The sequence below is a fragment of the Platalea leucorodia genome (genome assembly GCF_965183815.1).
Source record: "Platalea leucorodia genome assembly, chromosome: 21".
Classification (NCBI taxonomy): Eukaryota; Metazoa; Chordata; class Aves; order Pelecaniformes; family Threskiornithidae; genus Platalea; species Platalea leucorodia.
In genome coordinates, this window is record NC_138843.1 from 1,560,801 (window position 1) to 1,587,351 (window position 26,551).

A 26,551-nucleotide genomic window follows, 5' to 3' on the forward strand; every position below is an offset into this window, starting at 1 on the left:
GGGGGGGGGACGGGGAGCGGCGAGGAGCGCCCGACCTGCCCGCCCGCAGCCCGCGACCTGCCGCTGGTGCCGCCGCCGCCGGAGGGAAGAGCCGGGCGCGGCCCCGGATACCGCCGAGGAGCCGCCGCCATGAACAGCGTGGGAGGCGCCGACGAGATCGGGTGAGGAAGGGGAGGGGGGGGGGCGCCGGGGGGGGCGGGGGTCCGCGGGTCCGGTCACCCCCCCCCGCCCTTTCCCTGCACCCTGAGGCGAGGGCCGCGGCTTCCGCCGGCGGGGCGGGGAGGGGGGGCCCTGCCCTGCCGCCCGCCGCCGGTCCCGCCCGCCATGCTGGGCCCCTGCGGACCGGGAGGGTGCCCCCCCCCCCCCCACGTGACCGGCCCGCGCCGGGCTGCGGCGGCAGGTGCGCGCGGCCAAGGTCACCCGCGGCGCTTCCCGCGCGCTCCCGGGAGCCCCGGCCCCGCCGCGGGGGGGGGGGGGGGGGGGGGCGGTTTGTCCCCCCCTCTCCGTTGGTAACGAGGGGAAGGGGGGTAAAACCCCCCGGTGACTTTGTGCCGGTGACTCATCAGGGCTTCCCCGGCCGGGCCACGGGCCAGAGACCTTCGCTCTTCACCGGAGGAACGGCAGGACAAAGGCGGCAGCCGGGAGCCTCCCCTCGGGCCTGGCCTCCCTCCGCCGCGCCGCAGAGGAGCCCTTGCGCTGCCCGCAGCCGCCCTTCCAAACTTCCCCTCCGCTGGGCCCGGCCTGCGAGCCGCGTCCCGGGCAGCAAAGGGCTGCTTTCACTTTTGAGGGCTCTCCGGAGGTCTTGGGGCTTCTCCCCACTGATGGCCTGACGTGGGGCTGGCTCTTCCGAGACCTGTTCAGCAGTGCCCCGCTTCAGCGCTGTATTCTGAAGCCTGGTGACATTTAAATTACCAGACTTGGGACGTCTACAGCAAACAAAACAAAACAAAAAAAACCCCGATTGGCTGCGTAGCTTTCACTGCAGGTTTTGGCACAGAACGTGCGCACCGTAACTGGTCGCCTTTTCTGAAGCTATGGTGGGCACGTACCAGTCTTCCGTTCCCGTCCTGTCTCCAGCCGCTTATTTACCGAGCGTGTTCTTAATCTGCACAGCCTTAAAAATACGAGAGGCAGGACAACCGCTGTGAATATAACGTGTTGCTGCGAACAGCACATATCGCACGAGGCGTGTTTAAATGTGTAGGTTTTGCTCTAAAATCATTTTTATTTGCTCCCGGGCCTTCACCGCTGCCCAGTGCCTCATGAGAGGGCTGACGAGCAGGCTGGCGTGTGCCGCTGTTCTGGGACTGCAGCCGAGCGCAGGCTGCAAGTTACTCAGTGAAATAGTCAGCTTTCGTCCTGAACGGGCCCGCTTGTCGCAGAGCTCGTTCCCAGTCGCGGACTGCTTAGGTTTTGATCCTTCTGAGTTGTAATCAGATTTGAAAGGATTGGATTTTAATCAGAGGTGTTAATTTTCTTTTTTCTCCACCCCCAAAAGTGCTCAAACGGAAAGGTGAAAGCATCGAATAAACGGCAGTTTTCGTCAGCTGCCTGTAGCTGCGTGAAGGAAGTCCTGCTTTGAAAGCTGTTGTGGGATGCGCGTCTTAATAGGAAGTTATGAACTTAACCGCTCTTCTAGACAGAGATTTTAAGTTAAGAAACGGTAATACTTGGGAAGGCTGCAGGCCTTGCAGTCGTGTTGATGTGAGTAAGTAGGGCCTTGCAAGCATTATTGGTTGTAATTAGTACTTGGGGCTATTTTGGATGAAAGAAAGTGCTGCTCTTGAGATCCTTCTGTCCTACAGGAGGTAGCTCAGAGGGACTGCGCTAAGAGAAGTGATAGGTGTTAATGAAACTGCCAGATTATTTTACGTAGGCAAAGAGTTTGTGATTTTGTTGAGTTTCGGCGCTTTTAAAATACCTGTGCGTGCTTTCTTACTAATTCTGGGATTAGCTGTTTCAATGACAGATACATTTATGGTCAAAAAGAATAAATTAGCAAGTAAAATTTTGTCAGGAAGTAGCTGAAGCAGAACACGTGTGTTTGTGAAACTCGGTTAAAACTTACTATATGCGCTATAACTTGTGAAGAGTCATAATTCCGGTTCCCGCTGCGGAACTGAGGAATGCTGCCGCTTCCGATGCGCCGTGTCTGTCGGCGTCGTTCACTCGCCGGCACGCAGTGCGCGCCGTCGTACCCTTCGTGGGGACAGGAGGGTCTGCGGGAAGAAACGGGCCGGTGCTGCGTGTTCTCATCGGGCTCGTGCGGGAGAACGGCTTTAATCGCAGCTGGGGATGGGCTGCAGCGGCCTCCTAACGCTGCAGTCTGTAAACGTGCAGCTCTACGGAGGTGTTCGTTTTTGAGGGTGGTACAGCGAGGTATGAGGACGGTGACGTCAGCAGGCTCAAACTGATGGCGTCATTTCAGTAACTGAACCGTGAACCGGAGGAGCGGTTCTATAGGAGGCAGCGTGCGCAGGGCCTCGCCAGCGGGCTGGTGGTGCGAGCTGAAGGCAGGGAAGCCAGCGCTCACCTAGCGTTGCTTCATGCAACGGTCTCGCTTCTGACAGCCGTCCTGTACGACGTTGCGTCTAGGTTTTTGGGTTAGGTGGGGGTTAGTTAACTCCTGCGTTTGCTCGGTGTGTTCAGACGGGTCCGCGGAGGAGTCAAAGGCCGGGGTAGTCCTGGCTTTTGGCACTCTATAGCGTGCGTATAAATAGAAGCCGTGTATTTACATACAGCTGCTGTAGCTGACCTTAGGCAACCCTGCTTTTTTGTTTGTTTAAATGTATGTAGGGTGACTACAAATAATTAATAATGGAATTGGAAGGTCTCAATGACCACTGGCTGCGGGGAGTCCTCCTTCCCTGCAGACAGCTTGATGTTCTGTCAGAACGCAGCTGGTGTTTTTAGATTGATCTTATATACTAAGCTATTAAACTTAGTTTAAAAAAAAAAAAATCCCAAAATACAGTTGGTCGAACTAACACACAGTCACGGGCCATCAAAACTTTAATCTGAATATAGCATTAGATTGGTTATTTTTTTTCTTTGCTCTTAGGAAATAAAGTTATTTCCTCATAGGACTTTCCCTAACAATAATGGCAGAAGAAAGAGCAGACAGATTTGTGCCTGTGTCCTGTATGTGGAGAGGAGCCGTGGTGAAGGGCCAGTCGGGGAAGCTACCGCGAAGTCTGCGCGTGGTGGCGACCGTCGGGTAAAGTTTGGCTGTTACCAGAAAATGACCTGTTGCCGAAAACTGGCTGGTGTTGAATAAGCTCTTTGAACTGGTGCCACCAGCAAGCGCCTTGCCAGTAGAGGGAGGTGGGGGGAGTTTTCCGATCCTTGAGAAAAACTTCGTCATCCTGAAACATGCGAGGAGGCAACAGGCCCGCTTTCGGGGGGTGAGACGTCCCGCTTGGGCTGTTCTCGGCTGCAGGGTGGTAATGCAGGAGCAGATGCAGCCACTGTCTTCTGCAACACCGGGAAGTCTGTGCTTTCTTTGCATGTTACCAGTTCAGTTATTTTCTGGCCTGCTTAAGAAGATGCTTTGATCTGTGCTTAACAGGCGGTCTTTTTTTATTTTTTTTTTTTTGAAAGATAAAACTTACGTCACCTCTCAACTAGCGACTGAGGAACAAAATTTGCCTCAGTGGAACTTGGATGTACCACGTAATACTGAATTCAGTCACCCCGTATTTTCGTGTGTGGTATGCGTGCACTCTTAAGGCGTTGGTTTAGTCACTGTTGGCTGTTGCATAAGGGTCACGATATGATGCCGCATCGCGGAGAAATGAATCAAAGTGAGAAAGGACTGCTGCTTTCTTCTGCAAGCCGCCCTGCTGCGCGGGACCTTCTAGGTGCAAGGCTTTCGCTTCACCGACGCTCCCTGTGCACCAGCAGCTCTCTGACTGCGGGGTGGCCGATTTCTTTCTGCAGGTAGCCGCTCCTGAAAAAAGCGGGTGAGAGGAAGTTTAAATTCTTCTTTTTTTTTTTTTTTTTTTTGGTTAGGAGAACCTTAACTTTCTTCCTTTAAGTGAAGGTGCACTAATGCTCAGCTCAGCTGCAGCTATACTCGGATATATCTGAGGGCGAGTAGAAGACAAGGCAGGCTGTGGTTCCTCTCTTTGAGGACTGATAAGAGGAATGGAGGGCATCCTCCAAAGATAAACTATCCCAGCACTTGTCTGTGCAGACCCGTGAAAACTATTAACGAGAGCTTTTGAGTTGGTGCTTCTTACTGAAAAGGGTCAAGTGTTGAGGTGGCTTTGAACTAACCTTTAATTATGGAGTAAATTACTTTGCGTGGAAGTTTTGTCACACCCTGAAGTTGATAAAGAGTTGCAAAGCAGACAGCCCGGCATCTTCCCGCTGCTCTGCGCGCTTACCCAAGTACTTTGGCGTGCTCAGACATGAAACAGTACGGATTTGGATGCTCTTTTGAGAAGACGGGGTTGCGTCAGATTTGACTTAAGTTTTAAGCATGGAGTTTAGTTTGGGTTTTAGCCATGACTTTCTCATCTATTTGGAGATATCTCCAAACTAGATTGTGAAATGGTTTCACAACTAATTGCTGAATTCGTGCTACTCTGTTATTTAGTACTTGCCTCACAAGTTTGCCTTCTATCTTAGACTTGCACTTGGTAGTTCTACTTTTGCTTTCATTTAGCTAGAAGATAAGGGTAGACAAAAGCGATTCTGACTGGTCTTTCTAGGTGAGCAAGGGAGTAACACATAAAAGGAATGGATGAAGGGGTTTTGTTAGTTTTAATCAGCAGTTTAGGGACTTTTCTTTCCCGGGACAGTACTTTGAGAACGCAGGGGCAAGGAAGCCTGAGGGCTGACTTAAGCTTTTTTGATCTGAGGATGAAAAACCTCATCTGCTTTGTTTTACCCAACTATGCAGCTAGAGAACAAGTGTAGAAATTGCAGGTGATGCCCGAATCCAGTCGCTGCATCTAGTTCAGCGTTCCTTCCTGTGGAGTGCTGCTTTTAGCTGTGGTTCCCGATGGCCTTTGGCCTTCTGGCACGTGAAAGTTGGCCGCATCATCTCAGGGCAGATGCACTTACATTGCTTATTATTTGTAAGTTGGTATTAAATAACTCCAACCGCTGGCCGTGTTATTTTTCATATGGCAGTGCCCCGAAATGTAGGAGATGGTAACATCAAACGTGTAAACTTCAGAGTCTGGTGGTGTTTTCGCTACAGTGCCTGTTGCGAAGGGCTGCAGCAGCTATGTTGCTAGTGTATTTTTGTGGAATAATTTTTTTAACCTATGTCGGTCGTCAGTTATCTTTCTGGTAACGTTCAGCGTTAGGTAGCAAATGGACGTAGGAGAGCCCAGCTGTTCCTTGAACTTGGTTTTGGAGGCCTAACGCAAGACTGGGCACAACTCTTGATCCTTAGGCTGAGATTAAAGCAGTTAACGGAATGGACTCTGGTGCTTAACCGAGGATGTCTGGTTTCCTGTCAGTTTGCTTTATCTCAGAAGTTTTGGATTTTGTTTTCACCCTTAAATTGGAACTGCATGGACCCTGCAGCTGTTTTCTTCTGTTGCTCAGAGAAGTTGTGTAAGTAACTTGAGCCAATGATTCAGGCCTTGACAGGAATCCAAACGTCCCGTTTTGATGCGGGGGGGTGACCAGGTAGAATGACTTTATCATGGTGTTCTTGGATCACGCTTCAAATAATTTCAGTGATGCTTCGTACATATTTTTCTGAACTATGAAGTGTTCCATGCTGGAACTCCTTTTTGCCCCAGAAGAGCAGGTAAATGTACTTTGTGTAACGTTTATGTTGGGTTTTTTTCCTTCTGGCTATTGTAATGATTTCTCAAAGCAACGCTGCCTTCTCAACTACCTGGAAATAAGAAGTTTGGAGGAACTTAGGCTTTCCTGATATTCTTGTCGTCTTTTTGCATGAAAGAGTAAAATGTACTCCTGTAGTAAGCTTACAATCTCTGTTCATTCTTGTGGCTCCCAAAACAGATGCTTCAGTTCTCTGTGTACCTTCGTGAAACAGAAGGTAGTTGTCACAAAGAATAGTGAATCCTAGTGAAGAACGGGCTTTGTAGTGTGTTTTGGAGGCCTCTACCACCAGACCTCTTCAGAATAGCTGACTTGTGTTAAATTAGATGAAGCATCTGTCGTGTAGCACCCTAAAACTGCTGTATGCTTCAATTGCAGAAAACTGTTTGTGGGTGGCTTGGACTGGAGTACAACACAAGGTAAGCTATGTATTCTACAGTCGTTGAGCCAGGCCTTTGTCAGCAGCAGAACAATGTACAGATACACAGCTTTTTAACAGCCAGTACCGGGGATGAGATTGTACTGCTCTCTTCTGTTAATGAATAAAATTTTCTATAGTGAGAGTTCAAATATACCTTAATCACGCTTGGTTTTATATTTTCTGTCAGTTTGGTATTGAAGTTTTTGGCAACTCAGATGATGACAATTTTTTATCGTTGCTTTACTGTGATACTACTTTCCGTTTGTGTGAGTGGAAATAAAGCAGCATATACCATTTGTTTAGAGGAAGTAAAATCTAATAATTTTCAAAAGATGAGTTTGAACTTGTTTAGCTGTTGGGTTATCTATTGTCTCGTAATTGTGAGCACAGCCTGGTAAAGTTAATATCTGGTTCTGTTTAATACATGCTTTTTTTTTAACAGAAACTCTTCGTAGCTACTTCTCCCAGTATGGAGAAGTTGTAGACTGTGTAATAATGAAAGACAAAACAACAAACCAGTCTCGAGGATTTGGATTTGTCAAATTTAAAGATCCCAACTGTGTGGGAACAGTACTGGCCAGTAGACCTCATACGTTAGATGGCCGAAATGTAAGTTGCTTTTGTGTTTTTGGTTTTGTGTGGGGTTTTTTGGGGTTTTTTTGGGTTTTTTTCTGCTCCAGACTGCTTCAAAGATCTGTTTTAAGTTCTGGCTTCTCTTTTGCAGACTGGATAGTGTAAAAGTTACCTGGTTGTTGGTTTTAATTATTTATTGTAAGACAGCTTTAACTCAATGATTTGTGTCACGATGTAGAAGTGATGTATTGACGATAGCTTTGATCTGAGGAGCTGGATTTCAGCAGTGCTGTGTTCAGCTGTTTATGCTGCCATAAATGTAACTTTTAGAACAATATTCTGCATGCTGAGATCTGACCAAACTGGAACTTCTTCCAGATTGATCCAAAGCCATGTACACCTAGGGGGATGCAACCAGAAAGGACACGACCGAAGGAAGGATGGGTAAGGAAAGATACTTGGTGTATCCTGCCTGTTTTCCAAGTTTTGGCTTGCCTTCTAGCAGTTTAATTGAATTCACTTGGATTATATCCATGTCTTAAAATCAGGAGTCAGTATGCAGGCATTGAGCGTAGATTTTATTTCTGAAAAAAGTCTTCTACTTAGATTTCCATGGTAAGACTCCAAGTACAGTAGAGCGTGAACGAACATTTTGTGTCTGTGTTGAACTCAGTTTGTGGGTGTGGTATTTTCTTAAGCTCTTAGCAATGCTTTTAGTTGAGTTCTTCAGATCTCGAAACGATTGTCTGGAAGTGCACTCACAGGACTGATGCTCTTTTCCAGCCTACTTCACGCCCCGCAGGTTAATAGGATTTCATTATAAATGAGTAAATGGCCTCAGAACACAGTCTCTAGTTTTCTAGTCTTCTGAAGAACAGAGACTGGGTTATAACTGCCAGCGCTAAACTTCTGAGCTCTGAACATGCAGTTGCTTCACTTTAATGACTAGGAGACTTCAAGCCTGGGGATGGCTCCCCCTCAACCTGCAAGAGACCATTGTTCATGTTTAAGTGTAAATGATAGAAGCAGCCAACTTTATTGTCCTTCTGACTCAATTTTTTCCTCCTTGATTTAGCAGAAAGGATCCAGGAGCGATAACAATAAATCAAATAAAATTTTTGTTGGTGGGATTCCTCATAACTGTGGCGAGACAGAGCTCAGGGAATACTTCAAGAAATTCGGAGTGGTGAGTCATTCAGCATGATGGCAGTTATCAGTCGGTTCCAAGATGCTTTCCCTCCCCGCTGCCTTTTCTCAGATTTCGTCAAGCTGTCAAATTTTGGGTTAATTTAGACAAACTGCTGTAGGGACATATTGAAGCATTTTGTGATAAACTGTAGTAAACGTTCATCATCTTGAAACGTATCTTGCTGTTTGTCAAAATCTATTGCTCTGATATGTGACTTAAGTTGCTGCTTCTGTCTCCTCTTGTTTAAGTCGACCTGATGCATTATTCTGTTCCCTTCTTGCAAAAACTCCTGAGCTGAGTTGGCTTAAGAATAATTTTTTTCTCTTTTCAAATTATAAGTTACAGCTCAGCGATTAAAAATTTTTTGTTGAATTTTTTGGGGGGGGGGGGGGAACAGCGAGTACTTCAGCGAGCTTATGTCCAAGATCCTCGTCTTTGACTACGTGTACAGGGAGGTTCAATTTTGCAGTCTCCTGCCATTATTTTGGTAACAGTAGTTGTGTTTAAATCATCATCTGGAATCAGCTGAGTTCTCTTGCCCCTGGAACCTCCATTCTGGAGACAAGCTTCTGCTCGTGTTATGCACCTGGTTCTAATTCAGTTTGTAACCTCGGACTGAAATGACCGTGTCTTCCGATTTGGGGTTTTTTTTCTATTTAGTTTTAATTCCCATTTATCCCAACTGTCGTTGCCCCTTTAAGATGGTTAACTACTGAACTATGTTACTAAATTCAGCTGTAAGTTTGAGAAACTTAAAGATTGCCTGAGTTACAAGACTGTACCAGTGGATGCGAACTTGCCATTTTTCCCTGGCATTTAGTGTGTTCTTTTGATACTTTTTTAATCACCTTTCTTTAAGATCTCTTCTTAGAATCACCAAATCCTTTGCTGCCACTTTCTCAAGTGGCTAAGTTTATCAACTGTACTGTTTATAAAATTTGATTAAGATATTTAAAATATACATATATATATATATAAAAGGCAATGGCTAACAACTGTTTCTTTAGTTTGCAAGGCTGCAGTAGACTTGTAAATAAAAGTGGGGGAGCATGTTCCACAGCTGTGGAGCATAATTTCTAAAGGCTCTTCCTCACAGACTTTTGGCTTTCCAATTCTGACCTCTGGATGGCTTGGGAGATACAGGGTTATGTTCCACCAAATATAGAAGGCAACAGCCATTAAGTGTAAGTGCCTTTAAAAGTAAGTAGTAGAACTTTAACAATAGTATAGAAATTGGGGAGCCTAGGTAGCGTTTCTAATGAGTTATCTCTGGAGAAGTAGAGGCTCTTCTATATGTTTTGTGGCCGCAGAGCGAAGAGACAAAAGCAGGCGCTGATTGTTAGGCATGGTAATTGCGTGGTAAATACGACCTGTGTGAAGAAGGGGATCCGAACGGCCCAGTGGGGAAAACCTGGCACTGCCACGGGGCATAATCCCCAAATGGGGATAAATCTCCGCTGTTAGCAGCCAGTAGGATATATTCAAGTGAGTGTATGTGGCGTAATAACTGGAAAAGTCTGTTTCTAGCTGTAAGTAAAAGGTGAATTTGCATCAGATTTTAAGCTAATTCAGGGGATTCTAGTAAAAAAATACCCTAAGATTGACTTGAAGGCAAAGATGTGATTCCATGAGATCCCACACATTTTGTGACCGCTTTTCTGCATCTGAGAAATTTAAAGGCAGTTCCTTTCAGCTGTTTTGATATTGCCTTTGACATCAGTTTTACACCTCTGGTTTTGTTAAAATTGTAGCTCACAGTGGTGCTTATTCTGAAAAAATCCTGAAGCCCTCAAACAGCTTGCATTTTCCATTTTTTTTGCGCTTTTTTTAAAAGTTAAAATCACACTGATACTGACCATCCATAACTTAGGGGGTTTTTGTAATGCTATTTAAAGCATCAATTTGTAACTGTTGCTCTGTGCCACACTGATACTCGAGTAAGTAATTTGGAGCCCTGCAAATTCTTAAATGTGTTTGGAGTTAAAGCTGCTTTTCATGTTGAGAGTGAAAATGTTTAAAAATGGAAAAAGCAATCTTTTTAAGAAGCTACACTGACAAATAGTATGTTGGAAAACAGAAACCTTTGGGTTTTTTCATAGGCTATTGTGTGGGTATAAACAGTGTAGCGCCCTTAATGCTAGATTAAAATCTTAAGCGTGATGAGACCTTAAAAAGCCACAATGTAGCAGCTTTTCAGAACAGATGAACTCAGGCTTTTCTTAAACTCCCATAAAGAGCAATATTCCCAATTTGTGTGCGCTGTGCTAGGGCAGCCTGGTATTGATGGCTACATCGAGCATTTAATTGTGCTTTGTGGATAGAGTGCGGGAAACCAGCCTGTAGTAACTGTTTATAACACTCCCCTGGTAGCACAGTTAGTAGAATTTCCCTTCTCTCTTCCAGGTCACTGAAGTTGTAATGATCTATGACGCAGAGAAACAGAGGCCCCGAGGTAAAGGCTGATCTAGTTTGTCCTTGAAATTTCTTCATACTCTCCTATAGTCAGATGGCAAACTATTTCACACCATCAGAAAAGGTAGACTTTTTTTTTTTTCTATGTTGCCTCAGGAAAAAGAATAAATCACTGGGCAAATATCACTTCAAGTCTAGACTCTCCATCTGCAGCTTTAGTTGGTATCTGTGCATTTAAAGTCAGATGTTTCATGTTCATTTACGGTTTTTTTGCTAGTTTTTTAGTTGAATGAAATTTGATTCTCGAGCCGCTCCTGTGGCTTAAGGTACTATTGGGGGGGGGGAAATGAGCAGACTTTCCTTCTGTTCCACATGAAAGGTATGTTGCTGTCTGTAATTGCATGGGGGGGATACTCCAGTTCAGAGCACTTCTGAACATGAGATTAGGACAGAATCCATCCATTATATGCTTTTTGTTTTGGTTAAATGGCTTCACTTAAAATTTGAGAGAAACGCTTCTTAAACTACACAAAATAATTCTGAAATATATATATATATTTTGATTGGGATGTGTAATCCCTGTATGCCAGACTGCTTTTTTAAGGAAAAAAAAAAAAAGAAACTGGAAGTTTCGCTAGACTATTTAATCAAGTTGGTAACCTTTTGGTCAAAATACGAAGCAAGTTTCATGTCATCCGCCTTCCATTGCATCTGTCATCTGTTTGACAATTAAGAGGCAATATTTTGAACACGTGAAGCTTAGTTGCACTGACCACCTTGTAGCATGTTCTACATGCTAGAGAATAGTTTGCCATCTGAACTTTCATTTCTCTTCTGACTCATTATTAAGAAATATATTCTTCACTTCATATTTATTAAGCTGTTAAGTCTTAGTTTTATTTTAATTTAGACATACATCCTTAGTGGCATATTTAAGTGTTTCATAGTAAAGTATGGTAATGTTAAGTAAGTTCTTTTTTTTTTTTCTTTTCTCTCTGTGAATTGTTTGACTGTGATTAACGATATCTCTTTAGATTTCTTCTCTCTAGGTGATAATTTATCACAGAGGTACAGGCCAGTTCCACAGTCAGAGGAGGGACGGGCTTTGTCTTTTATTGGAGTGTAAACGAAGTTTCAATATATTTGTGGTTTTTTTTTTGTTTGTTTTCTTGCTTTAGCTATCTTAATCTTCTTTCTTTACCTTTTATTTAAGCAGAACATAAATTCATCTGTTTAAATGCTCTAAAGCATCTGATTTTGAATAGAGGAGGCAGTGGAGACAAAGATATGAGCATCGGAATATAATTGGTGGCTAAAGTTCTGAAATATTTCAGTAATTATTGTATCATCTCTATCTTTGTAATATCTAATCCCAGCCTTGCAGCCTCTCGGCAAAAGGTACTAAAACGTCATGCCTGGTCTGGATTAATCCTGGTCTCAATTAATGGCTTCTCTGCTTAAAGCTATACTAAAATAATAATAATAAATAGAGGGCTTCGGGTCCGCTGCCTGGGCGGCAGCGTAAAGCAGAAGCGACGGATACGCGCAGGTTTGAAAACCTATCGGTCTCCATCCAGCGTGCAGATGTACTGCAGAAGACTCTCTCCCTTAATTCATCTGACTTCTTAAACAGCGCTCTTGAATCCTGTTGCTCTGGCTTTCATTTTTGTTCTGTTACATTCTTTTATGTAGTGTGGTAACTAACCGTCATCTCCAAAAATGGCCTTGTTAGTCCCTGCGGGTGTGCTGGGAGAAATTCCTCCGAGCTCGTGTTCGGTGCTCCTGGTCATGCATCCCAGAACACATTTTCTCTTGCCTTCTCTCTCCGATCTGTATTCTGTTGCGTAGAGTGCTGCTCAGTCTATACGCTTGTCCTTTTAACACGATACCTAAATGACTATATATTTATAAAATTTAAAAGGCCAATTCACTGCCATCTTCTACTCGTACCGTTCTGAATTTTGCCGCCTTCCACTAACTTCACCATCCTTGCATTTGGAACAGATCCCTTACTGCATGTCGTTTTACTAGTTTGCTGGTAGGAGGAGGGAAAAATGACCCCTGTCACTAATCCCTGTAGCGCTCATCTACCTTCAGCTTCTCGCGAGAACGCTGGGAGCCAGATTCTCGGTGTCGGAGCTGCAGCGATGCCCTCGAGGAGCCGGCTGTGTGTCTTCAAGTATCCAAGTCGTCTTTGCTTACTCGCAGCCCCTGCCTACTTCCGTTAGCTCTCCTGCGAGCTGCGCTTTCATCAAAATTCTCTTCGGAGTCCCAAGTATAAGTGCAGCCAGCCTTGTTACGTCTTAAAAGAAACAGTGGCTTTGTTGCAGTCTCTGCTTCTCCTGCTTTCTATTCCTGGCTAAACCAACAACTGTGAAGTAATTTACAGGTTCTTGCTGTGTTTCTTCTCTTCCCCTTGGCTGCAAACCAGCGTCATTGCTGTGTTCGGTAGTCCACTTGGATTCCTGCTAAATGCAATTAGTTTCTCTAGTCTTCAATAAAGTCCTGTCCTTCAAAAAAGAAGCTACCGGATGATAGACTTCATCACTTGTACTGTGTCTAAAATTTCACGCTGGAATTTTGCTGTGCATTGTACTCCGATTTCTTCACTGTTCTTTATCTTGTGGTGTTCGGCCCTTTTCAATCCTTTCTTTTTTTCCTTCGCTGGCTTCCTCGATGGCCCCTTATTCTCCTTCCTTCTGCCCCCCGACCCCATCCCCGTACCGCGATCTGTTCTCCTTCAGTCTTCTTGGAATCGAGTTAAACGAGCAACCTTCGTGTGTAGATAGTAGCCATCGGTTTTCTCTCCCATGTCTTTCTAGATAAAGGCCGCAATACTAAATGTGTGATTTAAATACAAATACTTTTCTTTTGGCTCTAATACTTAGATTTCTAGTTAACCTCAGACAAATATATTGTGATGAAATGCTGCGCTCAGTTTTGAGGCTGCTTTCATCACAGGTCAACAAAACTTCGTTTATACTGCCAGTCTCCTGTGTGTGGGAAATGCTAAGTTTTTTCCTTTTTATTTTAAGTTTATTTTAGTGATGTCTTTTGCTCTTGTTGCTGACAGCAGAATTTGACCTGCTGGAATCTATTTTGGCCTGTATCTTTGTGTATTTTTTTATATATAAACTTTCTCTACAATAGGCCTCTTTGGGCTTACCCAACCCAGTTGGATAAGCTTAGAGAGACACTAACTGTTATAGATACTGTATTTCTGTTTAACGCTTTAGAGCAATATATGGCTGCTGTCAGCACTAGCTGCAAAGCAAAATGCAAACCAAGGGGGAAATCTTGGGTTTCAGAAAAGCAGAAATGCATCCATGTTCCATATGCTTTTGATGCCGCACCTCCGTTTTTCTTTCTAATTTTTATTGCTCTACCCTTAGCTAATCTAAAGAATGGCACAATTTATGTACTGCATGCGTTCCTACCTTTCCTGGGATCCGGTTGTTACGCCAGCAATGAGTGGTTGATGGCATGAACCAGCCGCCGTGTTCTGTGAAATTAACCACTATTTTGCCACTCTCTCGGCAGTATCAGCAGCTACAACCTAAGCGCAGTGGTTCTCAAAGTGTGACCGCAAAAAGCGAGTTAGTCCTGGGGCTTTGCCTCTTTTCCAGCGTCTTCTACAGGCGTCAGACACCCCCCCGCGACCTTTTAAAAAGCTGCTGGATTCAGCTGAGCTGCCACCGTCGAGGGCTGTGGTCAGATACAAGGGAATGAGGTGCCCTCGGGGATCGGGAGCAGTTAGCAACGTCCTGGGCAAAAAGAGGGGCTGAAAAGCGTTGCGTAGATTTTCAAGAGAAAAGCAGCAGGAAATACAAGAAATAAAATAGATGAAGGGGCGTGACGGCAAGCGTCGCATTCTGTGTAAGCAACGCTTCCTCAGCTGGCAGGGCTGCTGCGTTTGGAAGGAGTAAGGGCTGTCCTGTGCTTTTTCTAAGGTGTGGAAAACTTGAGAACCTCTGATCTAGGTTGTTAGTTTCTGAAGCTTCTCATTCATCCATGGAGTGGTAAAATTTTTCATGCTTTAACAGCTACATTTCAAAGACAACTTTCTTATTTTCCACGGAAAATATTCCCTAATTGGCAGAGCGGGATAAGGGATGGGAGGAAGTTGCTTTGCAGCTTTGGCGAGCAGGGACGTTATAGGTTTTCCTTGGGAACCTAGTCTGAATCAAAAAGAGGAGCAGCAAAGTTGCTTGACTTTAATCTGCTGTCCCACAAGTATTTTGTTTTTAATCATGTGGCACAGTTACATTTATGACTGTATTAGCACTTTTTTCCATTTCCTGGTAGGTGGGTTAGGAATAAAATCAGATTAAAAGCTCAGTTTGTAAGTTGCATGTGTGAAACCCAGATGAGGCATTAATTGCCGAATTACAGGAAGTATCCATTGCAATTTCCTCAGATTGACTTTTTTTGAAAATTTAACACAAGTCTCGGTTATCTGAAACCCCTGCTTGAACCCTTGGTCCGCCCCTAATACTGTTCATCATCCTGTTTTGTGTCACAACACCCTGCTACCTTGATTCACTCTTCGTCGTTGGCTAGGTTTTGGATTTATTACTTTCGAGGACGAACAATCAGTGGACCAGGCTGTCAACATGCATTTTCACGACATCATGGGCAAAAAAGTGTGTAGTTGTAGTTTTATTTTACCTTAAGAAAGAACCAAGTCTTGGGCAACTAGCAATTTCACTGGCGAATGCAGATTACTGATTCAGTGAGGCGGGAGAGCACGCGTGTCCAAATTCGAGGCTTTATCCATGAAGGTGGGGAAAGTCTTCTGAGTTTGCTTGAACAGGCGAGAAAGGCAGGTAGCTCGTGGCTTAGCCCTTGGAAGAGACGGATCTTGAAAGCCTGAGAACTTAGGCTGTGGGCTGCGTTGTTTTGGGCAAGGCCTTGTGCTGACAGACCTGGGGGGCTGCTCTGGCTGAGCGTAGCTTGCATTACACTGAGCTGATGGTGGCTACCTTCGTTTTGAGCACTGCTTAGGTGCGAGGAGAGAGAAGTTAGTTGTTTCCAGCTGTTTGGAAATCAGAATCCCAATGAAATCTGAGTTGTTCAAGGCTTGGTTTAAGATACCACTCCTTCAGATGTGTATTTGATACTCAAATTTTGAGGTGGTGTGAGACAATCTACTTTATATAATCTTAAACTGAAAAAGAAAAAGAAAAAACATCATGAAGGATTGGTTTTTTAAAAAATTGGGTCACTTACTGTGAAACTTTGATACAAATCCACGTACTCTATATAGTATTTAACCACAATGCAGTTAAGTGACCTCTGGTTGTTTCATCTTCATACTGTGTTGTCAGCAAATGGGTGTTTGATAGGGAGGAATTTTTGAGGCTTGCTTTGATGTTACTCGGCAAGGAACACGCTTATACCTGTGGAAAAAAACTAGAAGCAAAGTAAATTGTTGCAGGACACCCAAGTCTTACACAGAGAAAAGAATAACTTCTTAAAGAAAAATTAACCACAGGAAATTCTGGTAAATTGAAAGTCCTTGCAGCATTACAGGATATCCACAGTTTTTAAAGTAAGCGTTAAAACTTCTAACCTTAGAGCGAACAGATTTCGAGGAAACACATGAACGCTGTCACTTCCCTTCAATTATTGCATTGTATAATTTTGCATTGTCTTTTAAAGTCTCTATGTGCTGATATTTCATAAGCATTTGTTTAGCTAGCAGGGGATATATTCTTGCCTATCAGTGGAATTTTGGTTAATGATGCAGTATATAATGCTTTTTATTCCTATGAATTTGTTTTGGGGTTGAGGGGTGGGCTGATTTCCTAATAACGGGAACGAAACAACTGAAGAAATGTGCTTGTGTAATCAAGAACATCAGTGTGTGTTCTCGATTACGAGTATTTTCCTCTTGTGAGCAGTCGAGCGCTCCCATTTGTGAGCAGATGCACTGACAGCAGTAAATTTACGTCGGTACGTGTATGAATGATCTATATCCTATGTACACCCCCTGATCCTTCCTTGGAATTGCCTTCAACTTAACGAACCGCTGAAATGAGAGGTCGTATCCCGAAGCAGCGTGCTAGGCGTCAGTAGGCGCAAAGGACAGGGCCTCCGCTGTGATGGTTCTGGGAAAGCGCGGAGAACCCTGTGTCAGCCTTCGAAATGTCACCCCGCACGCCGCTGGCTTTCAGAAGACGTCAGTGCTAATTCAGAGTTCTCCGTTGTTTCCCAAACAATCTCAGTACCAAAGTGAAATCATCTATTTTTGCCTTTTTTTTTTTTTTTTTTCCTTTCAATGACATAAAAAGCAGAAATATGCAGCGTTTTTTCAGCTAGGAGCAACGGAGATGCCCTGTTTCTTGGTGTAAACTGGGCTTTAGGCAGGTGTAGAATTTTACCCTCGGCGCTAAGAATATTGCCCAGGGATTTTTCAGCCCTCCGTTTGGCAGCTCGCCCCTTCCAAACGTGCGCTGAAAAATTAATGGAATTCTTCCACATCGAACTCCAGATACGCCGCTCGCTTCCTTGGCTAATAATGCCTGCTTTAAAAATGGTATCGCTTTCTTTTTGGTAATTAAAAAGGTATTGCAGAAATGAATCCATATGTTGTTGAAAGGAAAAAAAAAATTAAAATTGCAAGAAGGACTCTGCTTTTGTAAGCAATAACTGAAGTCCCCGAAGGCAAATGTGTTAAGACTCATTAATTTGAGTCCTTTGAAAAATTCCCTTGGTTCCTCTCGGGAAGGGCCTTCAGCTGACAGAGATTTGGTTACTGTCATGTCTGGTGTCCTTGGGGCATCTGCGGCGGGGGGCGGGGGGCTTTGTCCTTGCCTTGTGCCTGTTTCCTGTTTGTTCTCTGACATGAATGGGTTTTAAGACATGGCAGGAAGAATTCTGAATACTTTTATTTTCCATACTACTCAGGCCCATTGATGATTGAGATTTATTTTCTTTGTACTCTGGCACCCATTAAAATTAATCATAAAATAAAAAAGACTTTAATTCAGCATGCATGAGTGCTGAGAGTGTTTCATTAAATCAGAAACTGGATTTTTTTTTTTTGAGAGGTTTATATTGAATGTGCAGCTTATTTTAAGTAGGTCAAATGCACTTATTCGATGGCTTGGAACACTAGGACATTTTATCTTTGAATAAAATAAGTTAAGCACTGTGGCTTACTAATTTTAAAAACAGGAGGGCTTTTGTCACTGACTTAACACAGTATGAAGATTTGCTTCTTATTGACTCAACTGTCCATTTTTATTACTTGCATGTTTGTTTACTTTTTTGTTAGATGTAATGTAAGATTCTCTTATCACATCCATTCCCTCTGACATTGTTTGAGTTAATTGAGATTCTTTAAGCGTTAGCCTGGGGAAGGTAAGTCTTTATCTTCCATTAGACATTTAAATAAAATCTAAGTTTAAAACCAACCAAACAAAAAACCAACCGACCAAATGTGTGTTTCTCAGGTATGAGCAGAGCTGAAATTGCAGTTAGATGGGGTGGGTTTAAACCGTAACTTTCAAATGAACCCCAAACGTGTTTGGTTAAAGCATTAGTACCCTTTTTCAGAGCGTGCTCTTTACTCCAAGTTCTTTTTTTACTGAAAATGTCATCTTTAACTCCTGCCTTAAATGTTAAATTAGTGTATAAGTAATTCAAAAGATTATGCTTTTTTTAAGTGAAGAGCCGTTGTAAGAGGGTACTGCTGTTTTAAGATTAAAGCCAATGAATGCTGTACTATGATGAAACATAAGTGATTTGTAGGATGTGTTTTACTTGAAATACCTCAATAGTAGGACTTGTACTGTCTTACCATCATATATATTGTACCTGAGAAACATTTTAAATTACTGGCCTTAAGTTTAATAATTAAGTATTTAGACATAAGTCATAAGATGCTAAGTGTAGTCTTAAGTGTAATTAAGGGTGTGTGTGAAGGGAAGGGGGGTATCTCAACCTGCACCATCTCGCCTAAATGGTGACTCTGTTTGTTTAGGTGGAGGTGAAACGCGCAGAGCCTCGCGATAGCAAAAGCCAAACTCCAGGGCCGCCCGGTGCCAGTCAGTGGGGAAGCAGGATCATGCCGAGCGCTGCCAATGGCTGGGCAGGTCAGCCCCCTCCGACCTGGCAGCAAGGATACGGCCCTCAAGGTACTGCTTTCATCGTCTCGGAGGCACTGTCCCGGAGAGCCTTGCCTCTACACCTTGCCGGTCCCTTGGTCTCGCTGGCAAACGGCGGTGTTCCCAGGTTTGGCAATGCTATGGCTGCGCTGGACTGTGGATAGCAGAACTAAAAGCCCACACGCTGGTCCTTCCCAAGGCTGCTGAGATTCTTCCTTCGCTTCTCTTCCCAAACCCCTTTGTTTCACGGGGCAGAAGTCAGCGGGTTGTGCCGAGTCTAGCGTGTGTCCCAGGCAGCGCTTCGCCTGCTGTGCTCGGCTCTGCCTCTCCCCAGATAGGGCCGCCGTGGGTTTCGGTAGCGCGGAGAAGGTGTTGAGGAAGCTCAGCGGCCCAGGTTGTGACTCCAGCTGTGGGACTGTGGCCTGCGCGAGAGCCTAATGAAAAATATTGTTGAAATACGGGTTTTCAAGGATGAGGCAGTTTCAAAGGAAGTTAATAAGTAAAATTTGAAAGGGATGAGAGAAAAACAGATGGTCTTGTCTTTGCATTTTATTGCTTAATGTAGCCTGGAAAAATAACAAGCAGCTATGGGGCTGGCAGTGCAGGGGAGCACTTACTGCATATAATTTTCTTGATTTAGCTTGAACCCTTCAGGGCTGAAAGGAGCAGCCATGTGTTTTGGGTTTGATGGCTATAACCCCCACAAGATTTTGAAGACAGGATAAATATGCTGAGTTCATCCAAAGACAGTTTTGATAACTTATGGAGGAATACGGTGGTATAATTGAGTTGCGTTTGACAGAACAGAACTTGCTTGCTCTGATATATGAGAAATTTTCACCTGGGGGGCGAAAGGGAGTGTCACTGCTTCATCTATTGCTACAATAGATGATACCTCGGTGGAGGGATTGCTTGTTTCCCCATGGTGCTTATTAACTTGAAAGCTGCAGCTGAGGCTTTGACATTCTGCACAGATGTGCTAATCTGCAACTGCGCAAATTGAGAAACTAGATTATATCCAGTGCGGTTATTTGTAGAGAAAATGATACCTGATCTGCTGGAAAGATTAATGTAAAACATAAATGCATTTGTCTTTCAATCTTAATGCTGCAACAAATGCAGAAGATGGTTTTTATGGTTCAAAAACTTTGAAAATAACTAGGATAAACCTGGTAGTATATTAAGAATGCTTAGGATGTGTAGCCTGCTGTGATTCTCGGTATTTTTGTTCTTTATATTAGTATAGCTTCTTGCACTTGGTATGCTCGCAGTTCTTGAACGCTCCATCTGATTCGAGTTTGGGGACTGCTATCTCTTCTATGCATTATTTGCTGAATGATTCAGAGTCTTTTCAGAATTGCATATTCAGAAATAGTCCCAGACTCTTTCTTGGACCACAAAAACAGATCTGTAAGGGACACTGGGAGGACACCCAGCGTACTCCAGAGCCCAGAGCAGGATCAACTTTCTTGTAAATCATTCCTGTTTCATAGTATAGAGCTTCAGTGCATGTATAAGTCGCCTTTTTTGTTCTGTTTTAGGGATGTGGGTGCCAGCTGGACAGGCAATTGGTAAGTACGTTATATGGGACCAATTTTAAAAGAAAAATCCTACTGAGCGAGGGTGCAGCTTCTTTAAGAATTCACAGTGATTTGTGGATTTCTGTAGCATTTAACCTACATTTAAAGGCTTGATTGAATTTGTCCTGAAAGAACGAAGGAGGAGATAGTGTATTCTTAACAAATGACTAATGGGAGCTGACATACATCCTGCTGTTGCAGCCACACTAATTTGTTATCGAGGAATTACATTCTAAACTGCAATTATTTACAGTAGGGATACTCGGAGGACAAATATTTCCTGAAGTAAGAATTCATAGAAGGCTGCGACTGCGTCTGGAATCTATCAGACAGCCTTACCCCATCTAGAGGATGCTGACTTAAGCAGCAGCTTTTCATTATTAAGCTGCTTTCGTTCTTGGTTTCTCTTCGTTTTCTAGGTGGATATGGACCACCTCCTCCAGGAAGAGGAGCTCCTCCACCACCACCACCATTTACCTCATACATAGTCTCTACACCTCCTGGAGGATTCCCGCCTCCACAAGGATTTCCACAGGGCTATGGCACCCCTCCACCATTTAGTAAGTGACCTACGGGAGGTTGAGGACAGTCCATCACCAAATTCAGTTTTTGGCTTTTGCTCGTCTTTCTCTGGACTTGGATTTTCCCCCCTCATTTCATCTATCCTTAGATGTTTTGCCTAGGTTGTATATTCTGAGCTATAATTAACTATGTAAGTATTTTTGTCAGTGAGTTGGGTAACTTTTTTCTTGGGTGCAGTAATCATTTGTTACGTTCTCTAGCTTAAATCTGTGTTGCTAAACAAATTTAGATTTACTGTGTACTCCTATTATGATATCTGAGAGAACAGTTGGAGATTACTGCGTGGTGACCTGGGCTAGACACAGGCTGGGATTTTCGGAGGAGCTTAAGGAATTAAGGTCGCAACTGGCATTGGAGATGTAAATAGGATTTTAGCACCTACCCTCTCAGGCCACCTTTTGAAAAGTCTAATCACAAACCTGGTTTAAAAAAGAAGGCAGAAGATAGCACCCAGTTATCTGGAGCTGCTTGTTCTGCTATGAAGAAACCATTTGTTTGGGATATCTTTTTTTCCTCCTAAGATCTTGAATAATACGGCTTCCTCCTCCTGTCTCACGCGCACATGTGAGCGCACGGAGTTTGGTCCCTAGTTCTGCGTTATCGCTTTCTCTTTGCTGGGTGCTGATGTGGCTGCAGTCTTCCCTTGGGGTGAGATTTTTCATGTTAGAAGGTATGTTGTCGGCGTCTTTTAGCCACCCTGGTTGCCAGGGTGTAGGAGGGAATTGCTGTATGGCCAGCCGCAGGTAACAAACACTTTGGTTTTAATAGACTGATAAGTATTTTTTAAAAACCTGTATCCTACTCTGAAGCCAAGCAAGAAGTCAGGGTGGTGTTTGCCTGTGTCTTTTCACACGTGTTGTACTTTCCTCGTGTTTCAGGTTTTGGTTATGGTGCTCCACCTCCTCCACCTGACCAGTTTGCCCCACCTGGAGTCCCCCCTCCACCTGCCACTCCAGGGGCAACACCACTAGCTTTTCCACCACCACCACCACCATCTCAGGCAACTCAGGACATGAGCAAACCCCCAACTGCTCAGCCAGAATTCCCTTATAGTCAGTTTGGTAAGTAACTGCATCTAAAATAAACTCGGCTTGATCTTTCTCCCCTTCCTGCTTTTCTTTTATACTTGGCTAGAAAGTCAGTGTTCAGGAACAGCCTGCTCACACTGAAGGCACTTCTCTCCAGGATGGGAATGCCAGCCATCAGCTCTCAAGTGATCCCTTAAATCATGCAGAATTCTAGCCAGAGGGTATTTTCTTAATCAGCTCTAAAACATTGCTTGTGTGCTGTGAAACAGTCTTCAGAGACTTGTGCACTGCTAGGATAAGTTACTGATTTGCACTCTCCCCGAATCTGTAGGTAAAACTTTTTTCCCTGAGAGCTTCACGGAGCTCGTAGTCAACTTTTTTGTGTAGCTGACTTTGATCAGATTGGAGAACAGACTTCAAGAGGAGGAACAGCACGGAGAGGCAAGCGGTACCGGGTATAAGAACCCCAGCTGCGTGGCTTCTCCTCCCTTCCCCCCGTTCCTTTCCTGTCTATCTCAAGTACAGTTCTGTCAGAAGCGTGTAATGCTTAATTGTGCCGTACAGATAACTGTTTCAGATAGCCGATAGAAGGCATTGATGGAACAAATGTTAAGCCAGGCAGACAGTACTACCAAAAAACAAAAAAAATTGCTGGGCAGGTGCTTGTGCTCCTGAATACCATTTCTGCTCCTCCCTGTGGAAGCTGAGAGGGACTTCTCATCTTGCTCTCCCACTCAGCCTTGTTTCTGAGCAGTGCTCTCCAAAGAGCTGTTTGTGGCACGCTGCTTTTTTTTTTTGAAGGGATTGTAATTAGTCATTTTTTTCCTCCTGAAGTGAACTTTTTGCCTGCAGTAGGCCCATGGATTAAGACTGTTCCCCACTTGGACAAGTTCTCCATGGGTATTAGTACCTGCCTGCTTCATTTCAAGTGCCTGCAGAAACTGCTACGAGATGAACACTTCATAAAGTTATTTAAATAGATGCTATTCAAAGTTCCACAGATGTAAAACAGACTCTGAAGGAAGATTAGCCTTTCAGGGGTGTTTATAAAGCAAGCATATGTTCTCATGCTGAGGAATTTGAAATGTTTTTCAATTTGTTTGTTATAAACACAGTTGCTTTCATAGATAGCTTTGCCCTTGTGACTCAGGAGGAAGTTCTTCTTGTCTCGCCAGAACTTGTCTCTTTGCAGACCCTTTGTGAAGGGGGGTGGACCCTACTAAATAAAGTATAAATCCGTGCACAATCATTGATATTCAGTGGGGAGCCAATATTTGGGATGTGTTGGAAGTTTCTGTTTTCCAACACTGTGAAAAGCTGGGGAGGGGGAGATTCCAGTGTTTGGTGTGTATGGCACCACTTGCCTCTCGTATATTCTAGGAAGCCTCTTTGCCGGGGCAGTGTTTCAGGTGTTCTTAGTCTCTGAAGAGTGCCGGGGAGGGAGGGAGGAGGGAGGAAGAGGTGCGTAGTACTGCATTTTGAGGAAGAACGCTAAGGAGGTTAGTCGTTCAAACCCCAACTGCAGTTAGTCTCTCACCTCAGGGGTGCTTGTCTAGCCTGAAAGCTGTTACGAGGACAAGCGCTAACGGGGATAGCGGTATTTGATATGCTACAGTACCCCAGAATCGCCCACCTGTTCATAAAGCCATGTGTAAAATCCTTTAAACTTTTTTAAAGAGCTTCAGCACTTCATGTGATCGCAAATTAGTTAGCAGCATTGCTGTACAATAGGCAGTCTAGCTGATCTGCATGTATTTACATAAATGCATAAAGCTTACGGGCTCTAAAGAGGCACTGAGTTACCTAATCGTTGTGGCGGTTTAAGATTTGTCCTGGCTTGACAGCATCTTAAATGCTGCTATATTTACAGCTAGGATGAATGTAAGCACTAGTAAATGAAGCACTAACATGGGTGTGTCTCCCTCACCCTGAAAAATTATCTCTGCACAGGGCTCTCTTGGGGTTCGTCACCCTGGTCTCCTCATTTCTTACTAGGGCTGGGTACCTATTCTCAAGACCCTTCAGGCTACGCGCCAATACTTTGTTTACACTCTTATGGTCAGGCTGAGCAGTGAGAAGCCTAGGTAGGTGGTGCCTATTTACAACCAATGCTCTTGATATATCTGCGTTTGGGGAATTAACTTGTGTTTCTTGCAGGGTCTCTTTCAAGAGGGTGGGGGGCAACAATGCGGCTCGAATGTTTACTGTGCGAGTAGGGGCAATACCGGTCTTCACGTTCGTTAGCTGGCTGAAGTGAAAACTCACGACCGAAGTATGAATGACGCTGCTGTTCGCTTCCCAGGCCGCTGCGTTGGCGAGGCTTTATCCCGTGTGATCGAACCGAGCTCAGGTTCCTAAGCAAGGCAGTGAAACCGTAACGGTGGGCACAGCTCCCGTGGTGCTGGTGCAAGCCGGGAGCTGCAGCAGGAATTAAGAAAGCAGGGGGAAGACAATATATACTTAAACGTCTGGCTGTTCACGTTTATGCTGTAGGTTTCCTTCGCGATAAACAAATTGAGAACTGTGGTTTCCACCACTTAACGCTGTAACACTGGAGCGTACAGTGAGAATAACTTGATTTTCCCCCCCCCCCCCCCCCCCACTCTGAGCCTCACCCCTTGGCAAACAATTAAATTGTATTTTTGGTTGCCTGCTTATCTCTCTCTGAAAAAAGACAACTGGATTAGCATTTTGAGCTAATAGAAGCCTGTGATAGATGTGTTTTAGGGCTCATTAGTGGTAGCAAGTCCTGAGAGTCAGGCAGAGCTTGAAATTGAAATACTGAAGGCATGCTAAGAGACGTCGTTTTGGATTAAGAGAGTTAAACCTGCTTTAAGCCTGCACAGAGAGAAGCAGAACTGCAGAAATGTACTTAGTAATTAGGATTCTTAATACCATCTTTCATAGCAGAGGCTTGCACCGATGCCACTATTATGATTAAGAGTCGTATTTAATTACGGGAACTTTTATTAAATTTCTCAGTTTCTCAGTGTTCTTAATTTACATCGAGTTGCCTTTCATATTGGCAGCAAGAATTCCAGCAAGTCTTTCGCCTTCGCCCTTTCTCCCTCTCCCCAAATTCTGCTGACTGTCAGCCTGTTCGGAGCCTGGTCTTCGGCACGGACCACGTCGCAGCCTCCCTGAGCAGGCGGAAGGGCGGCGTGGCAGGAGAGGAGGAGCGTTTAGCTCTCAGATTGAGGAAGGACAAGTTAAACGTTAACTTGCAGCACGCATTAGAGTAAACTTTAGTTGAGACTCAGTACCCGTTCAGGCTTAGAACTAAGCGAAGTCGGTGCCGCTGGTGGCGTAGGGGGTGCGGGACGAGGGCGCTCTGGTTGCCTGCTGGCTGCTGCTTCTCTTCAGCCGGGTCAGCGGTGTGCGCCGCCATCTGCGGCAGCCGTAGGGTGTCAGGTTTTGAAATGGAGCTTCGTTTTTTGAACTTGCAACAAGCGGCCCTGGTCCTGCCTGTGCAGTGAGGTTTGGGGGAAGGACAGCAGGTCTTTCTAAGGGCCGCTTTGGACCAGGGGTCCCATTGTAACGTATATAATGGGTGCAGTAGTCGCAGCCTGCTGGATTCTGCTTTGCCAGCTTTGCCCCCTCATGTTTCAATTTACGTTTTTTGAATTGAGCATTCCTCAAAAGAGAGGCTGATTCCTTAAGTAAAATATATATTCAGGCAGCAGTACTCTGTTTTTTGAAAGGGGATTTAAGCTTGTTTTCTCCAGCGTGTCCTTCCAGCAAAGGAAGTTTCTGACTGTCCGGGGAAGCTGGCGAAGCTGGCCGCAAAGCCAGAGTGGGATACGCGCGCAGTCGGTCTGAGGCGCTGCAGTTTGATAGCTGTGAGATCCCGGGAAAAACTTCCTTGCTACATCTTCACCTCTGCTGAACCCGGCAGGACCAGCTTTTAGCCGAGAACCAACCCAGCCCAAACTAGTCAGAACGAGCTGACAGCAAACCTGCAAGCCACTTCAAGCTTCTGAACAGCCGCGACAGGGCAGTTTAACTACCGGCCTGGGTAGGATGGCCTCAAAAGTGGAAAACTACCATTTCTGCATACCTATCCGGTTCTGCTTTTTGCCTCTTTCTTCTGTGTGAGAAGGTAGATAATTGCAAGAAGTGAGAGCAGCTGCTTATCTTGACGTGTTAGACCGAGGCGTTTGTTCATGGGGGGAGGGAGCGGCGCCAGGTTTTGCACTTGCGCCCTGTTGGGCGCGCGGATGACGCTGGACGCTCACTCTGCTGCCTCTTTCCCCTTCTCCCCAGGGTATGGACAAGACTTGAGTGGTTTCGGACAAGGTTTCTCTGATCCCAGCCAGCAGCCCCCTCCCTACGGAGGCCCCTCGGTGCAACCATCAAGTGGCCCACCCGCAGGAGGAAGTGGTTTTGGACGAGGACAGAACCATAACGTGCAAGGATTTCACCCCTACAGGCGCTAGCGTGGGCTGGCAATCAGGGAATTCTGTCCACACCGGGATGTCTGGTACCAGCCGAACCCAGGAATCCCAGACTTCTGAACTTGTGACAATCACATACTTGATGGAAGAAAAACCTAACAACATTTTTTTTTTGGGGGGTGGGGGAAGATGGCTTCTGAAGGCAAAGCTGTGGGTGTTTGGACTGCAGTTTTTAAATATTTTCCTTTCTCTAACCCATCAGCACAAATAAAGAAAATGTCACTGGTTCAAACTACAGGGTTTTAAAAATGTCTTCAGCTTTAATTCAAAACTTCAGGTTTCTTTTTTTTGAAATTATTTTTCCTGAGCCTTTGTTTTACCGTATATTGTAAACTTTTATGTTTAAAAGAAAAAAATATATACATTTACAGATTGTGAAATTTTTAAGAGAAA

At 44.6% G+C, this 26,551-nt stretch overlaps 1 protein-coding gene across 9 annotated transcripts; it reads left to right on the forward strand.

Annotated features, from left to right (window-relative positions):
* On the forward strand, positions 1-26,551 carry DAZAP1 (DAZ associated protein 1). 9 transcript variants are annotated; one of them, XR_014230328.1, is made up of 13 exons: positions 1-161; positions 6,187-6,227; positions 6,672-6,838; positions 7,181-7,246; positions 7,878-7,988; positions 10,395-10,443; positions 14,964-15,046; positions 18,391-18,544; positions 20,056-20,085; positions 20,514-20,654; positions 21,555-21,737; positions 22,539-25,803; positions 25,968-26,089. XR_014230328.1 is itself a non-coding variant. In XM_082331470.1 (12 exons), the coding sequence occupies exons 1-12, from the start codon at positions 130-132 to the stop codon at positions 26,138-26,140; spliced, it is 1,230 nt and encodes a 409-aa protein (XP_082187596.1). In that variant the 5' UTR covers positions 1-129; the 3' UTR covers positions 26,141-26,551. The 9 variants fall into 9 exon arrangements, 5 of the variants coding, with proteins under 5 accessions (XP_082187596.1, XP_082187597.1, XP_082187598.1 ...); XR_014230329.1 differs by having other exon boundaries at positions 23,862-25,803; XR_014230330.1 differs by having other exon boundaries at positions 25,406-25,803.

What these genes read in the sequence shown, in the direction of transcription:
- DAZAP1 (XM_082331470.1), top strand. Translation starts at nt 130, where the DNA reads ATGAACAGCGTGGGAGGCGCCGACGAGATCGG. An exon ending in AGAGAAACAGAGGCCCCGAG is followed by an intron (nt 10,444 to 14,963) that starts GTAAAGGCTGAT and finishes GTCGTTGGCTAG; the next exon opens with GTTTTGGATTTATTACTTTC. An exon ending in ATTCCCTTATAGTCAGTTTG is followed by an intron (nt 21,738 to 25,967) that starts GTAAGTAACTGC and finishes CCTTCTCCCCAG; the next exon opens with GGTATGGACAAGACTTGAGT.